This window comes from Lissotriton helveticus, chromosome 3_1 (genome assembly GCF_964261635.1).
Source record: "Lissotriton helveticus chromosome 3_1, aLisHel1.1, whole genome shotgun sequence".
Taxonomy (NCBI): Eukaryota; Metazoa; Chordata; class Amphibia; order Caudata; family Salamandridae; genus Lissotriton; species Lissotriton helveticus.
The window spans coordinates 995,953,018-995,971,321 of record NC_136061.1 but is presented as its reverse complement, the minus strand read 5'-3'; the positions used below and the strand labels follow the sequence as shown (position 1 = coordinate 995,971,321).

General features: G+C 45.0%; 1 protein-coding gene across 3 annotated transcripts in view; it reads right to left on the bottom strand.

Moving 5' to 3' along the window:
• The window catches only part of CCDC141 (coiled-coil domain containing 141), an 808,330-nt gene that overhangs the window by 388,547 nt on the left and 401,479 nt on the right, over nt 1-18,304 (bottom strand). For all 3 annotated transcript variants that reach the window (XM_078681492.1, XM_078681494.1, XM_078681493.1), the window contains exon 7: nt 6,410-6,604. In XM_078681492.1, the coding sequence (XP_078537618.1) occupies nt 6,410-6,604 (195 nt within the window). The remainder of the gene's footprint in view (nt 1-6,409; nt 6,605-18,304) is intronic.

Below are 18,304 nucleotides of genomic sequence, written 5' to 3'. Positions count from 1 at the left end.
CCCTGGCTTTGGAGCCGTTAGTGGCGCAGATCCGTAGTGCCCCTCTTATCCGTGGTATTACCAGGGCGGAGGGTTGGGAAGACCGTATATCGCTGTATGCGGATGATATCTTAGTTTACATCACATACCCTGAAAACACCCTGCCGATCTTATTTGGAATTTGCGACACATTTGGACGAATCTCGGGATACACTATAAACTGGGATAAAACGGTGTTCTTCCCTTTAAATGGCCTGACACCGCGGCTTCCTCCTGGCTGTCCACTGGCAGTTTCCCAGGAAACATTTAAATATCTGGGCATACACATTGCAAGAGACCCAGTGACCTTCTTTGCTAAAACTTTGGTTCCCCCGCTGGACCGACTGCGAAGAGATGTGACGCACTGGGAATCGCTGCCGCTGACATTATTGGGGAAAGCGGCATTATTTAAAATGATGGCCCTGCCCAGATTCCTGTACGCACTGGAAAACACGCCATACCAGGTTCCCGTCAAATATTTTAGGCAAATAACAACACAAATATCCACACTCCTGTGGGGCAACAAACCGGCCCGAATTGCACAAGTTAAACTATGCCGCAGTTGGTACGATGGCGGCATAGCGCTCCCTAACTTACGTCTTTATTACTGGGCTGCCCACCTCAAAGTGATAAATCAATGGATACATGCCCCACAATCAGACCCAGCATATATGGCAGATCGAGCGCAACGAGGCTCTGACAACGTGTTAGCTGCCCTGTATAACAGACGGCGTGCATTGACACTAGCGGGCCCAACCAAACATACTGTTATGCTGTGGTATACAGCTCAGGCACAACTAGGTTGGAATGGGGTTGTAACCAAGCTCACACCACTGTGGGATGCGAAACAGCTAGGGAATCTCAGAAACAGCAAGGGTTTCGATCGCTGGGATACCATAGGTATCTCCACAGTGGGGGACCTATGGGACAAAGGGGCGATTATTCCATTCGACCAGCTTAGACAGCGAAATGAACTGGCGCCAACGGAGACATACCGTTATATACAAATCAGGCACGCACTCCTAACAGCTCTTCCACGGACCGGGACTTTACCGGAGGCATCTCCATTAGAAGATAGACTCCTCACGGATTTTATGCCTAAACGAGCCACGTCCCTCACATATAACAAACTACTAAACAATATGTCAGACCCCACAACGACACTTAAAGAGAAATGGTCAACGGGCATCGGGGCTATGGATGAGATAGAATGGCAGATGGCACTCGCCTCACCTAAAGAGGTGGGAATATCAGCCAAGCTCCGACTGGTACAATTCAAAATTTTACACAGGGCATACCTCACCAGACCCACACTTCACAGCATAGGTAGGGTGGAACATCCAAATTGCTTGCGAGGCTGTGGACAGGAGGGAACTTTTTTTCACACAATTTGGGATTGCCCTCAACTAGCGGAATATTGGCGCAGGGTCCTACGCACAATATCTCAAACACTAAATGTCTCCCTGCTGCCTGAACCGCAATGGTGCCTCCTCCACATCTGGACACCAAATGACTTGTCTCGCTATGGGCAGACCTGGGTAACACTGGGCCTCATGGTAGCGAAAAGAAATGTGGCTCAAAAGTGGGGGGCGGTGGAGCCTCCTTCCTTGACTGCCTGGTGCAGAGACATGGATACGACCATGATTACTGAAAGAGCTGTATATAAAAACAGGAAATGCCCTCGCAAATGGACAGGCATATGGTCTAACTGGAACACATACAGAGGGGATAGCTGTGACCCTGTTACCGATTCGGACAATGATAGCTCGGATAGTGACTCTGAAGGGGATTGAAAGATCTGGGGGAGGGGTGGGTATGTACTATTAAAGAGGTTTAGAGTAACAGGAGTTATGAGCAGAATGGTTTTACCATACGAATACTATTGGACGATTGCAACCTTGAAATTCACCCATGCCAAATGTCTGTATGTACTGTGTAATGAAACTAATAAAAATTGTTTTAAAAAAAAAATATGTAGAAAGTCCCCTCTGTCAGCCTGACATCTCCAGAAATTCTGTAACATCTGGTGTAGGTGGACCAGGGTAAAGTACCAATGTGAGATAAGTTTGTACGCTGTTTCGCGTTGCGGTATACTATGATATATTTTCGGAATATCCTGCATAACTGGGCCCAACACTCTGGAGATATGTTCAGGGAAAAAGGACGGTCCAGAGATCCTGGTGTTAGATGTAAATTCCTCTGAGTCTTAGGAGTAACGCAGCTCAAGGCTCTGGACCTTTCAGTCTCGTATTGACAAGTAGGAGTATGGGTGTAAGCATGTGTTCCTCCCTTCAGTCGGTCTGTTTTTTCATTAGGTTAATTCCTTTTTTTTGTAACACAACATAGCAGTCCAGGTGGAGTTGAGTGAAGGTAGATATTTTATTTCCATTCATCACTTTTCAAAACCATTCCACTGTTTTATGGCATGTAGTTAGGAAAAAAGGGGACAGTCGCCACGTGTTTCACCCTATGTGGCAGATTGAGCCAGGGCTTTCTCAAGGATAGTTGCAATGTTCAGAAATCATACAATCTAGTAGAAGTATATTACATTCCAGATTTCTTCATAGTGGTATGTAAGATTATTCACAACTCGAATTTTCAAGGTTAAGTCCCAGGATAAATCCATCCTTCGAAGTTTTTCCGTAATCTGATTACATGTTGGAGGACCATAGTTGGTGGGGAAACCTTCGGGAGCGCATGTGATGGGTATCTTGCTGCAAGAGGTGGGTTTTCTTTAGGAGGCAGATGCCCCCCCTGGAATTTTCTAATAGGGACAGGATCGCTGAGCGATTTACTGGATGGTTAAGGCCTCTAACATTGAGGCTTACAATCTTCAGGATCCTACCCATAGATTGTGTTTAAGGGGGTGCAAGTGCTTGTATCCACCTGAGCTCTGCATGGCGCTAACTCAAAATGAGCCATCATACCCCTTACAGTAACTTCTATACCATACTATCAGACATTGGTGCGGAGGAGAATGTGAACACAAATAAAAACCCATACCAAACAAACCCCAATGAGTCCTTTTCCAGCAAAAGCTAACAAACATTTGTAACACAGCAGGCGACGATTGTTCGTCAAAGGTAAAGAAATTTTCTGGGGGAGTGCGTTGGCTTCCTTCCGTCATCCTCACGAGGAAGTGTTATCTTGAGTCGCCTAGTCGACTCAGAAAAAGAAAGGAACTGACTTGCTTTGGGGGTCTTCCAGCGACAACCTGCCCATGAGCTCCTGGGGCCCCAGAGGAACCAGTCAGGGGGAAACTGGACGTTCTGGTCATTTAGCCAGACCTTCAATCACTGCTTTTCTCTTGCTTGCTATCATCTCAAGATCTGGTTTGTGGCCGGTGGCGGCACCCCCAATCCTGCTTCAACGAGTCCTTCATGGTGTCCCTCCTCATGCGCCTGCTGCAATCTTCCTGGGAGGCCTCTGTACCAAGGCCCAGCACCTCGCTGGCCTCTTTCAGGGATTTGATCTGCCACAACTTTTCTTTGTGTCTGAATATGATGCAAAAAGGGCCCCCATTATTACAGGTTCCCTTTTTCTCTAAGATGCATGGTGACAGGTCAGAATTCTCTGCGTTTGAATAGTGTAGTCAAGAAGAGATCCTGGAAGAAGAGCAGCGTATGGCCTCTGAACTGTACTGGGTGAGCGTTTCTCGCTTGTCGGATGATAGTTTCTTTGATCTGAAAAATCGTGTGCGCACACCAACATATCTGGCTGGGGGCTTTGTTGCTTTTGGGCAGTCCCCCTCAATGCACCCTGTCGATCTGTATATCCGAGGGGCTCTCGTCTCCCAACACATGTCTGAAGAGAGCAAGGACGTACGCTCAAATGTCTTCCCCTTTGGTTTGTGATGGGACTCCCCGGATGCGCATGTTGTTTCTCCTTAAGCGATTTTCTAGATCCTCAGCGGCCGCCTGTAAGTTGATATGTTTCTCCCTTAGTAGCAGGATCTCTTGCTGCATCATCTCCGTCTCTTCATCTCTGCTGGATTCCCGTTCTTCCAAGGTCGCGATCCGGTCTCCTACTTCGTCTAGGTCTTTCCGCACATGTTTTAGGTCAGCTGATAAATGGGATTGCATCGCCAGGAGATCTTCATGAAGAGAAGTGAAGAGCAAGGTCATAAAGGCCTTGGTTGCTGGGGAATCGGCAGCTTCTACCCCTTCTTTATGGTCTTCGTTCCCCACTGAGCCGCTCGCGGGGTTACCTGTCAGTGACTGTTTCACTAACATGTCCTTCACCGAACAATCTTTTTTGACCCTGGCCCTCGCCATGGGTATTACGTGTGTTGTAATGTTTGCTACTATGAGTTCGTGGACAGCGGGGCGTTGTTCTTAGGCCTCAGTTTCTTCCCCTTCCACCCATCTGCGTGCTGTGTTGTTTTCCTCTTCATGCCAGCCCCATCTAGTGATCAGAAGAGGGGTGCTCCCAGTGGGGTTCGATCTATTGTGTAATCTTTGCTCTCTATATCTCCCTGTCAAACTTAGCAGGGTTTGGGGTAACTTCCTCATCTATACCCTGCATTTCACCTGTGGATATTGTTCAATCGTATATACGCTCTATGGGCCATCTCAGCTAGCGCTCTTCTTACCATGGTCCGTAGGTCGCAGTACAGTGCAGCTGCAGTTCGTGGGGAACGCTCTGCAGTCTCCTGCCCCTTTACTCTGTTTGGACATTTTTTTTCGTGGCCAGAGTGTTCTAAAGACTACGGCCTACACAGGCGCCGAGTTCGACCGTGAAGGCCCCTGTAGAAGGCCCTACCTCCACATCAAGTCGAGAAGGCCCTCAGAGTTATATAGAACTCTCGTGCTGATGGCCTGTAATTTTCAGTGTAGCCAGCAGAAGCCTTGCCGGGTTCCTCCCCCTTTCCGCCTGGCACCCAGCTTTCACACTCACTAACGCGCTTCTTAGTAGACGTGTGGGCAGCACACTGGAAGGCTATCCTCCGTCATGCATGGGTGTGCTCTTCCCCAGACTCACCGCTCTTGGCAGGGGATTGGTGGGATCCATCTATTTCTGTATACTCAGCGCTCCTCCGCATGCAAGGCCCAGCAGATATTCACTTACTTTGGAAGACACAAAGTGGATATTAGCTTCCTCCAGGAGCTCCATCTCACTGAGAACTCTCGCACTAGGCATTGGTATGGCTGGATTGGAGAAGCGCACATTGCAATGTACTCAGTGGCAGCTGTCATAAACAAAGGGTGGTAGGGCGGGTGGAGGGAACGCAAGAGGGGTTGCAGTAGGGGTCGCGAGGGGTAGAAATACTTTATTTATTTTTTCAAACTTACCTTTAGGCGCCAGCCGTCTTCCAGCGTCGCACCACCTCTCTACTTCCTGCTTGGTCCCAGCAGCACCTGGGACAGACTCTCATCCAATCGCTGTACTGCAGAGCTGCGCGAGGATTGGCTTGAGCCAGCTAGAAAGACACTCCGCTCAGGCCAGGGAGTTTGTGGGATTTCTCCATCCCGGCTGCTCAATGCAGCTGGGCTGGAGAAAACCTAAGTGTGCATGTGTGATTTGGTCGGCCTGAGACGGCCGGCCAAACACACATGAGCACTGAAGGAGTGGAGCGCACATAGCAGTCCACCTGCCCTCCCATGCCTCAGCCCGCCCCTGCCAAGAGTGCTTTATTTGGACAGCCCACTAATTAGTTATGGCACACTGAGTTACAATGACTTAATGAAACCATATATATGTGAGCTCAATCTTTGGAGCAATTTATTTTTCCTTTATAGTGCATTCAACAGTGTATTAATTGAACACAAATTATAATAAATACATTCAAAAACATAACAGCTATGCACAAACAAACTCATATAATCACAAAAAACATAAACACATCTTGTGATCATTCCTGGAACAAAATCCTAGGCTTGGGCTGTTCTACAATCATTTGAGGGAGCTTTATTGTTGTGCTAAACCCTACATTGGACAAATCTCAGACTGGGCGCCAACCATCCACTCATTTAGCTGCATAACTTCAGGCTACTATGATTGACCAGGCACTGTGTGATGTCTGGTGTGAGAGATATGGTGAAAAGATTGCTGGCATGTGTATCACGAACCTCTCAAGACGCCTAGTCGTGCATCGACTACTGGCTGGTTTTGGAGGATGTGGCCGTCTGGGTCAAGGAGTTGGACCATATGCAAATAAACTGTTCTTTAGTTCAATTATAGATATTATATTTTCCATGCTTTGAATTTTATAAAGAGTGACCCATGTCATGACTCCATGTGCATAATATAAAGGTCTGACCACCCAAAATCGGGCATGCCAATTCACAGAGAGGCACACACGGGCCCTCTAGTTACTCTTCATCTGCTTTTATCTAAAACTGACAGTACAAGGTCTAGCCAATTTACATTTCAATAAAATAAGTATACCGACCTTGTTAGCACTCTGGAAAAAGTCATTCGTTTCTTGCAAAAAGTTTGCCCTTTCATGCATTAGTTGCCAAAATGTGGTCTGCAGGGAACTGAGTCTTTCGGTAGAACATTTCAGATTGACTTTATCTGTGTAATCCTCTGACAGCAGAATCTTGCGCGCCTCCTCTTTTAGGTTATCAAGGAAAGAACTCCATTCCTAAAAGAAAGATTTTAATTTGATTAAAACAATTTGATCAACGCATACTAACTGCTAACTAGAATTTTTCATCCACATCAATGAATACCAAAGGGCTGGAGTATTCAACTGTATCTATGTCTCATTCCTTAACTCCACCGCGATCGAGCGATGAATACCTTATTCACTTACAATATATTCACTTACAATATATATGTACAGGACACGAACCATTACGTTCTGTTTGAAATATGTGCAGCGGCAGCTTCTCTGCAATGGCAGAGGAGCGTCGCCTCTCTGGCTCAGCCAGAAGCTGAAAATAGAATATCATTTTATTTTTCGGCTGCTGGCTGAGCCAGTGTGTGAGGGGGTTGGGCATGGCCAGGCCAGGCCATGGAGGGGGGTGGAGTGATGTGCACTACTAACTGTGCATGTCTGTTTGACCAGCTGTCTTAGGCTGTTCAAACAGACATGCACAGTTAGGTACAGCCGGGTTGGAGAAACAGCACAGACTCCTTGTCCTGAGCGGAGCATCAAACCAGCCAGCTCCGGCCAATCCCAACGCTGCTCTCATAACATGAGTGCAGTGCAGGGATTGCACAGGGAGTCTGCTGCTGTCCCAGTGTCTGCTGGGACCAGGAAGCAGAGGAGCTCAGAGGCGCGAGCCGGCAGAAGCAGCATGGGGTAAGGTTTTTTTCTTTTTTTTATTCTCTCACCCCGCGCCCCCCTCTCCACCCATCTCACCACTGTTTATAAGCGTCGGCCGCCACTGAATATGTCCAAAATCTGTTCAAGACATCAGGAAAGTGCCTGCAATTTGTTCCATCACAATATGATATATACCATTATCAGTGAATACCAAAGGGTCGTGGGAGAATCCACAAAGTAAGGGCCTTATTTACAAAGGTAAATTTACACTTTTGGGTAAGCTAACAATATTTTGAAATTCACAAAGCAATTTTAAGAGTAGTATCTTTACGACTGCCTATTTTTTTATGTGCGGAGTCTCGTCACAAGTGTGGAGACTCAACATTCATAAAGATACTATTTGTAAAATTCCTTAGTGAAATGCCAAAAATGGTAGACTTACACAAAAGTGTAAGTCTACCTTTGTGAATCAGACCCTGCACGTTAGCTGTGGATGTGCTTCCCCAATGCTCAAACAGAAGACTCAGCAAAGTTTCATTTTGGATACCTTGGCTTACCCAAAATGCAATCCAGTTGGCGAAATAATAACTGTAAAGGTAAAGTGCAAGATTATGTAAAAAGAGAAACCTAAAGGACAATGTGAAAGTGCATTCTGACATCCAATAAGAGAGCAAGGAACCTCACAGAGCTATTTTTTTTGGAGGGTGTGCTCTCTTCAAGAGGCATCTTGCGCTAGGGATAGTGGACGGAAAGTAGGAGAAGATAACAGGCGAGCCTAATTATAGAGTCCGACAAAAACGGATGCCTAGAAAGAGGGAAGGTGGTTTGCAAAATAATGAGGTTTCAAGGCTTTCCGAAAATGAGAGTATAATACGGTTCTGAGGTGGGGAGGAAGATTATTCCAGCGCAGATTATCAAGATGCTGGGAGAGCACTCTGAGCCAGGAGCTCTTAAATCTGGCCATGGCAAAGTGTAATCTGCTTTTAACCATCAAATATCGCAGAGCTCAAGCTCTTTTATAAAAAAAAAGATCAGCATAAACGTGATATTGGTTAACATACTTGATTACAATTTGTGAACCTATCTAGCATGTTATCTAATAGAATGTTATTGTCATCTCCAATAACAACTGGAGAGTTGCACTCGAATGATTTTTGTCTCACCGATACGGCCACCCCTTTGTATTTTGTGCATGCATCTGTAACAGCCAATCTTGCTTACTAAAAAGTGCTGTGAATTCAGTTTTTAAGAACTGGGTTCCCTGTAAAATCATTTTCGATGCACAATGATTTTTTGGGGCAGGAAAATTAAACGATTTTTACATCCTCAAATCGTTCACATTGCATGTTAGAACTGACAATATTTGGTCTGGCCTTTTTTCTACCTCAGTCAAATTGGATTTCGTTTTAATTGAAAGTGTATATCTCTCTAAAATCTGAACTATCCTAAAAAATAAAGGAGAACCAATTTGTTTACCATTGTCTCCTTTATGCTCCTCAGCCAGTGCATCCCCTCCCCTCTACTCTTTTTAACATTATCCTAGTGCATTCAAGCTTGTCTGAGGATTGATTATTTTGGCAAAGAAAAAAAATCTCCATTTCCCCTTTTTTGTCTTCAAATGCTAAATGAACTGATCCACTTCTTTTGGTTCCCTAAAATTATACATCACATTGTTGTACTTGACACGTAGTAATGATGAGAATTTCATTTGAGCCTTTGCCACCAAACTCTTTGAACTCATCTTTTTGTTTCGCTAACTCACTTTGCCTATCCTGCATTGATTTGGAAATGACTGATCGTATATATAAAGTGACCTCTTTCGCTTGTCAGATTTTTAACTAGAGAACAACCCCTAAAACCTGCTCTTTCACCGCATATGCTAAAAAATGTGTTTTCTTCTGTTTTAATAATTAGCTTATCTACTGCTTTTTCGAATGCCTCGGTACACCCTGTTAAACTATCTAGCTTTTCCCCAAATGCAGCACTGATAGCATGTATCGCTCTTTGATGTATCTCTGAATTCTGAAAACCTTTCTTTGTTTCTACTGAGAGGTTCAAAAAAATGTTTGAATGTTAATCTCATAGTTGTCTCTTATAGTCTTCTTCTTTGTTGTCCCGTCCCTTACCTGAGAAAATAGCTTTTCTGTCTGCTGTGGCATGTCACTGGGAATTATATATTAATTTATACTTCATACATTTGTTTCTCCATCTCCCCTAACGTATAATGAAATTTCATATATCCAAAGTTCAGCATAGTGCCATCTGTACAGACCTGCCTAAAAATATCAGGATGACTTCGCCGAAGACCAACATCGACAACTATTTGAAGAACATCTTGATCTGAATGAAGGACAAGTGCCTGAAGCTCAACACGGACAAAACTGAAGTTCTGATCTTCGGCGTACACGCCGCTTTCTGGAACAACTTCTTGTGGCCGGTGGAGCTCGGACTCACCCCCTGCCAAAAGACCATGCCTGCAACTTCGGCATCATCCTGGACAGCGAACTCTCCATAAAACGTCAGGTCAATGCCATTTCCTCAACCTGATACCAACTCAAAGCAAAGTCTCCAGGTGGCTCCCCATCAGCACCAGGAAAACGGTGGCGCAGGTCACCATCATCAGCTGACTAGACTACAGCAATATACTCTATGTAGGCACCACCATCAAACTCATTCAAAGACTCCAGTCAATCCAGAACACAGGTGCTAGACTGGCCCTCAAACTAACCAGGAGGACACACATCACACCCCACATGAAGGACTTCCAGTGGCTCCCCGTCTAGAAAAGATGCCATTTCAAGCTTCTGGGCCACACCTACAAAGCCCTCCATGACCAAGGATCCATCTACATGAACCACTGGTTAAATTTCCACCGACCCACCAGGAAACTCCAATCATCCCAACTTGCCCTTGCACAGATACAACGTACTGCCTCTTCTGCTCGGAGGATGCTCGTTCTCCCCGCTCGCCGTCAAAGCCTGAACACCCTCCCCTTCACTTCTGCACCACACCCTCGCTCACCCACTTCAAGAAGGGACTCAAGACCTGAGTTTTTGACTGATACCTGCAGCACAGCGCCTGGATACCCTCTTAGGGGATAAGCTGTGCTATACAAGTACCTCTTGGTTGATTGATTGGTTGATAGTATGTGTCCCTGATGTTTGAAAGACCAATTAGATCATAAAGTGGATGAATCAAGAACCTTTCTGGCTTGTTTATCACCCTCATAGAGCTCTAATGTGTTCTGTGGGCTGAAATAATTGCACTTCTGTAGCTAGGAGTCAAACAAGTTCTTGTCTGCATTGAGCACAATCATTCTTAAAGGTTTCAATGGACCAAGTCAAATTCGATCTAATAACTAGACTGCTTCTCTCACCCGAGATCCATTCAGACCAATGATATGTTAAAATGTGATTTTTTTTATACACAAGAAAATATGGGGCCTATTGTATTCAATCTCAGTTTTAATCTTCAGCATTTGCCAAGAAAATGTTGTGTAGAAATCAATGAAGTCTTGTAGACAGCTCTTGTAGATGGTATTTTATTCATTAGGTTACAACTTAGTAAGTTCCAATGTAAACCGTAATATAAGCCCCACCAGGAGCAGCCTCCTGGCTGCTCAGCCCATCTTCTCCAACTGCTCCCCCTTCAAGTACAAACATCCATAACATTCCAAATGACATCATATAGCTAGAGCATCAGGCAGAGAACCAGGGCAAGGGAGATGCATTACATAAGAAGCAGATTACTACACATCTTCCCCTTTATAATATTTAACAAAATGAAATAGTATACACATATATAAACATATAAAGAGAAGATAAACATTGCAGAAGTAAACATAAAAGAACACCATAATAACATGATCCAAACTCTCCTTATGTAATAATAATAATAATGTAAAAGTAATGCAATAATGAGAAAATAGTAATGTAAATAATAAAATAGCCTTCCCTATGTAATAATAATAACGATGCAATAGTAATAATGTGAGCAATAAACAGTAAGACAGCCTTCTCTATGTAATAATAATGATAAGAATGACATAGTAAATGTAGTAATAGTAATATAAGTAATAAAGTAGTAATATAGAAGTCTTAAACTTAAACAAATGGCAGGACTAGGGAATACCATACACCCTCTACTGCACACACTATAATATACTGTCCACTTACCAAGAACACCCTCTACTGCATACTATTGCAGGACCAGGTACATTTACATATCCTCTAATGCACATAATATAATGTTCCGTCTGCATACTATTGCAGGACCACACACGTATTAAAACACAGTAGCCTCCCAATAGGAGAACACATACCTCCTCGTAAAGGGGGAATCCACCTCCCTATAAACCACCACACAGTAACCCAAGGGGGAATCCACCTCCCTATAAACCACCACACACAGTAACCTCCCAAGAGGGGAATCCACCTCCCTATTCCACACACTCGCAGTAACCTCCCAAATAATTGTAAAGGGGGAATCCACCTCCCTATAAACCACACACTTGCAGTAACCTCCCAAATAATTGTAAAGGGGGAATCCACCTCCCTATTGCCACACACTCCCAGTAACCTCCCAAATAATTGTAAAGGGGGAATCCACCTCCCTATAATAATACTGTAAAATGAAAATCACATTGAGTACCAATTTAGAATATGACACGTTGCAAATCAAAAGCAGATGTACATAACATTGGCATATATCACCAAATTCAAATGCAGTGTCACTAAGTGACTTAGCCGTCATCACATGCACAACAACAAACGAGTGGGTGACTTAATACTTAATAATCATCTCACACAGTACAGTTTTGGGTTTATTATTTCCTTTGACCCACAATCTAACTCCTTATAGCAATATTTCATTCCTGTTCCAGTTCTGAATCCTCCTTTCTCTCCTTTCTTCCTTTTCTTGGTGCAATTGCACTCCATAGCCAGAAGATGGCGGTGTTGCACTAGTTCTAAGTTTTCCAAAGTGACATTCTCGGTAATATGTCGTTTTCAATTAGTGTAAATGACAGTACCTGTGACAATCTTCAGGCAGCAATGCTCATGGCAATCCTCACATTAGAATCATCTTTATCACCAGTACTTGACTCACAAAATTACATCTGATGGCAATCCAGGTCAGCTAAAGAGTACAGAGACACAACAACAAACTGGGGCCTTCTTGCAATTCAATTTCAATACCATGGGGCTGACTGCACTTTAACTGGACGTCATCAGTTAATAGATCATTGCTCACAGCTGAAACTGTAAATTGGTGTTGACTGCAGTTTTCTCCACATTTGCTGTCTGTCACATTTTTAACAGCGGGGCTTTATAATTCTTTAAAAGCATGTGATCAAAATCTGCCCCGAATATTTCCTACCATGTGCAGCCACTTCTCATCAGGGCACACTGGAGCCTTGTCAGCATTCAACACCGGGGCATGACCTTCGCCCCTACCGGGGCTCGATGTTTGCCCCCGACATCACCACATCACAGTCTATTTCAACACAGCGCTCCATACCCATTCAGCGTTAGTCACAATTTGAGGTTGATTTAGCATATACCTCTTCATTGGGCTTCACAGTTTTAAAACAGGACTGCAGATACACTTTACAGTCTCATACACAGGATCTGGCACCTAGAATTATTTAGGGCGACCGTTGTCAGGGTCACTGGTGGGGCAGGTGCCAGATAGCTTAAATAGTTCAATGTCTTTAGTAATATTAGTACCTTCAGCTCCAGTAGCTGCCAAATATTCTTCATTTTTCCACACGTAAGTCCTTTTTAAATCGTCGCCAATGTAGAAATCAATGAAGTCTTGTAGACAGCTCTTGTAGATGGTATTTTATTCATTAGGTTACAGCTTAGTAAGTTCCAATGTAAGCCTTAATATAAGCCTCACCATGAGCAGCCTCCTGGCTGCTCAGCCCAACTTCTCCAACTGCTCCCCCTTCAAGTACAAACATCGATAACATTCCAAATGACATCATACAGCTAGAGCATCAGGCAGAGAACCAGGGCAAGGGAGATGCATTACATAAAATGCAGATTACTACACGTTGCTTATTCCCAGTGCGCAATGCAGACATTCCAAGCACTATGTAAACAGAGTGAAGGCCTTTCTTTGAGAACACATTTAGTGTACAATTACATTTATATATGAATATAGAGAGAATAAATATGTTATGAATTTCTGCATGCCACACGTTGAGAACTTAGGATTGACCCGACTAACACAATTCTACTCGAGCCACATAATGTTTGAAGGTAAATAAGGCAATCTTAGAAAAAACCCAGAAAATATTTACTCCTAAATATTTAATCTCATTAAGAGCACACATAATCCTAGGGAACAGCAAATGACTCATAAATTACTACTTGGAAAGTGGGTCAGTGTTTTTGTTAGATAATTTCAAACTGAAGTCCACAACCACTGCAAACTGAACAAGAAATTACAGATCTAGTTAAACTGAGTTCTCCTCTCTGGATTAGCTACTAAATATCTTTATCATACATCAGCACTTTCCATAGAATACCTAATTTCCCTCTCTGTTGAAGGGTATGTCTCTTCCTAAATGATAAAGGGGTTGAAGCCCCAAATCAAAAATAATCGGGTGTTGAAGAACAAACTTGATATGTTCCTCTACAAGAAAAAATAATTTTAAAAGCAGTCTATCACTGAAGACCTAGGGGCTGTGTAAGATATTGGGTTGTTGGTTAAACAAGGTATGAGCCCGGGTCAAGCAGCCACCACAATCCTTGTCAGGGTGAGGCACAAGCCAACCCTAAATTAACCTGTGCTTAACCCTCTGGTAACTTGGCACAGAGGAGTCAAGCTTAACTTGCAGGAAAGTGTAAATTGTTTGTGCAACACTTCAAGCAGTAATAAAGGGAAATAAACCACACAAAAAGGGTGCCACCCGAAAATAGAGAAATAGAGTTATATATAAGACGAAATAAAAAAAATCCAATCAGTAGAACTGTAGATAAGCAGGTTTAAAGATTTCAGAGAAAATAGAGCCAAAAAGGACCAACTGTGGTATCTGGTCGGGCCAGACCAGGACAAAATCACAAGTTCAGACCGCAATAGAATACAGGCCAGCTACCGGAACCCAGTTAGGCCTGCTGAACAGAGTATCTTAAATCCTGGTCTGCGGAGCGCTGCGAGGATCCGCAAAGAAGATGCGTTACGCAGCGGAAGCCATACGTCGGCTCTGAGATGCTGCGAAGCTGCAATGTGAGGTCCTGCTTCATTGTCGAAGATCCTGTCAATGTGGGCTCGCGATGTGAAGTCCGGCATCGAGGATGAGTTGCACAGTCGGTTGGATGCATCAGTTGCGAAGTGCTGTGATGCTGCGAAGCGGAGTTCGGCTGGATATGCGAGACCCTGTGCAGAGAATGCGTCATGCAACTGCTGTTCCGAAGGAGATTGCAGCAGTGTCAGCAAAACAAATCTTTGCGACGGGTCCAATTCACGCAACAGAGGTGATTCGTCAGTCTGCTCGGGGTTGCGTCACGCAGCAGAGGAGATGCGTCAGTTCTGCAGGATCCACAGCGGCTGGCAAAGCACCTTAAGGCCGCTACCAAGGGTCTAGGACTGAGATGGCACCACTTGTTAGACTAATCTCATAGATGGCAGTCTTGGTGCAGGAACAAGGTTGTTGGAAGCCTCTTGTTTCCCTGAGGCTTCAAATCAGTGAAACAGCCAACTAGCCTTTGGAGTCACTCTGGGGTTCTGCATTCCAGAGATGAAGGTCCAGTCCTTCTCACCCGGGCAAAGGGTCGGCAGGTCAGCACACCAGGGCGGCAGTCCTTTAGAGCAGCAGTCTAGCAGAGTGGCATTCCTTTCAGGAGCACATCAGTCCTTTTTCCTGGCAGAGTTTCCACAGGTACAAAATGTACATTAAGAGTTGGTGTCAGAGGTCCAGTATTTATATCCAGTTGTGCCTTTGAAGTGGGGAGTAGGTTCCAGAGGCAGGCCTTTGAAGTGCACAGGTGCCCGGCCTTCCTGGCCCTGACTCCAGACTTACTACAGGGGGTATTAAGCCCTTTGTGTAGAGGCTGAACACATACTATTCATATGTAAGTGGGGTGGGCCTAGCTCCTCCCTCCCCATCCTAGCAGGGATTGTCCACCCAGGCTCACCTAAGCCCCCCATTCATTCTGTGGGGCTGTCTAGGAGGAATGCACAAAGCCCAACTGTCAACTACATCCAGTCATGTGACACAGAGACAGGCTGCAGACACCAAATAGCTAAGGCATGAAAATACCAACTTTCTAGAAGTAGCATTTTCAAAATTGTAATTTAAAATTTGACTTCATCATAAGTTAGAATTTTTCATTACAATTTCAAAGGCACCAAACACATGAACTGAGTCACCCTCCCATTGGGAAGTGACAGCTTATTAAATGTAATAAGGTAACCCCATTGTTATCCTATGGGAGAGGAAGACCTTGCAGTAGTGAAAAACTAATTTAAGAGTTTTTTACTAAGAGGACATGTGAAACATATAAGCACATGTCCTATGTTTTAAATACATTGCATCATACCCTCTGGGCTGCCCAGGGTGTACCCTAGGGATCACTTATATTTGTTACAAAGGAAGGTTTGGGCCTGGCAAAAGGTTTATTTTGCCAAGTCAACATAGGAATTTAAAACTGCACACGCAGGCTGCAATGGCAGACACGAGACATGTTTAAAGTGCTAATTAAGTGGGTGGCACAATCAGTGCTGCAGGCTCACTAGTAGCATTTAATTTACAGGCCCTGGGTACATGTAGTAGCACTTTACTACAGACATAAGTAAATTAAATATGCCAATTGGGTATGAGCCAATGTAACCATGCTTAAAGTAGTGAGCATATGCACATTCGAGCTGGTTAGCAGTGGTTAAGTGCACAGACTCCTATGGCCAGAAAAAACGAGATCAGCAAAAATTGGAAGAGGAAGGCAAAAAAGTTTGGGGGAAGACCAACCTAAGGCTGACTGGTCTAACAGATGCTTAATCCTGATGTAGGTTGCAGCACCTATGTGCAGTGATCGGAGGAAGAATGATAAAACACAGGCAGATTGACCGATTGTGAATGATTGGGCATGTCACAGCAGTCACTGGATACTGGGCCTTGTAACAAGTGGCCTTAATCTTCCGTGGAGCGAGAGGTGAACTCCCTGGAGCATGGACTCCATATAGGTTATAGGTATGTAGGGTATTTAGTAACCTCAGTGTATTAATTGATTGTTGTGAATGATTGAGCAAGCCCCTATAAATGGCACGCAAGAGTGACAAATGGTCTACTTACAGCATACACTGAATACAGGCAGGGCAAGGACTGTAAACAAGCCCTGAGGAGGCAGCTAAGTGACCTGAAGGCATGCAAGGTATAGAGAAGCCATGGTCAGTGTTATTGGAGTAACCCGAAGGCATGCACAGGAGAAATGCAGTCATAATAAATGTTCTATGGGGTCTAAGTCTGACAGCTCGAGGGAAAGAGTAGAAAAATTCTTGGTGCTGTAATAATGCAGGAAGCTGCTCTTGGATTTTTTGGGAAAATGAGGCAGTATCTGTGAGGCCGGCACAAATAACATGACTACACTTGTCCTTCACTGGGAACCAAACACCCAATTGTAGCGCCTGACTCTCATAGGGTAGTGTTATAGAGCAGTCTGAGGATTACTCAAGGGAGGTAAGTGTGGGCTAGTAATCGCCATTACAGGTGTGCAGCAATAACATTCAATAATTGATTGACCAGTCTGTACTTTGCTTTATAAAAGTAAGAGTACATTTATTAAACACACACACTACTCAATACTATACACCAATTTACAAATATACATAAGCTGTTGGAATTACTTTGTGACATTTCATAACATCTCCACCCTCCCGCAGGGGGGTGGGGTCTAGTACCACCACTCCAATGTATGCACATCATCTTGCCCCCAAATGCAGTTAGTTGAACCTAACCTGGAGCGATAGCCCTGCGCACTGGCATCCTCCCAGCAGGGACCGACCCCATTACCTCAACCAGCATTTAAAATAGGTACACCTGCCCTGATGACACACACCCTGACCGAGCAATTACTACTGACGATGAAGTATACACCTCTACGTCTTAAGGGCTAACAGTCTGAGTTCTTCACCTAAGCGCAGCAGCAAGAACACATGTGTAAGCATCACTTTAGAATGACAGTACTCATCACATTTGTTGGATATTAGAATGCATTGCAATTACAGCCCCTAAAGGCATCACAGATGAAATCACAGGATTAAGCATATACAGCCCTGACCCCCTAGCAGGAATGTCAAGCAACATAACCATATTTGGCTTATGACATCACCTTACACAGGTACTTCACATTACGCATGTGACCTTCAGTCCCTCTGGAAGAAATAACATTAGTAAAGGCACTACGGGTGCTATACTCCTCTTCACCTCCAGAGGATGCCCTTCTCCAAACATCCCCAATCCAGCATTTCGCTCCTTGAGGCAGTCCCTAGAGCACCCCCAGATGTAGAACAAAAGTTCCAGCCATGGGGATGCAGATGACTCCTTGGTGAGCCCTTGAGGGGTTATTCTTCTCAGTCCCCATGAGACTTAGGGAGGGACTTCTTCACGTTGTGCTGGGGGGGGGGGGAGTGCGCTTCTCCAGCAGCTCCCCCTGCACCTTGGCACACACACAGCAGTGGCCCCATCTTCCTGGGGCCGCCACACGCCAAAATCACCAGGTTTCCTTGCCAGCTTCTGTAAGCAGGGCAAGGCTTCTGCCCTCGCCGTGCACATTATAGCATCGGCTCTCCCACTGCTCCGGGGAGAGCCGACTGCCCCCGGCGGCCTCCTGCATTGTCTCCTGGCTTCAGTGTGGGGCCTGGTCCCACCCATACCCCCAGGTGAGTGAGCCAGCTCGGGAAACCCACCGCCGGCTACTCTGGCTGTTCCCTGGCACCCCACATTTCAAGCATCTGGGGAGATGAGGGCAGCCTGGGGAGCACACCCCCAGCTGCTCCGGCTGGCTCCCGGCCCACTCTCTTGGGTGCCGCCGCGGGAGCCAGTGCTTGCTCATCTGGTCTGCCGGTGCTTGC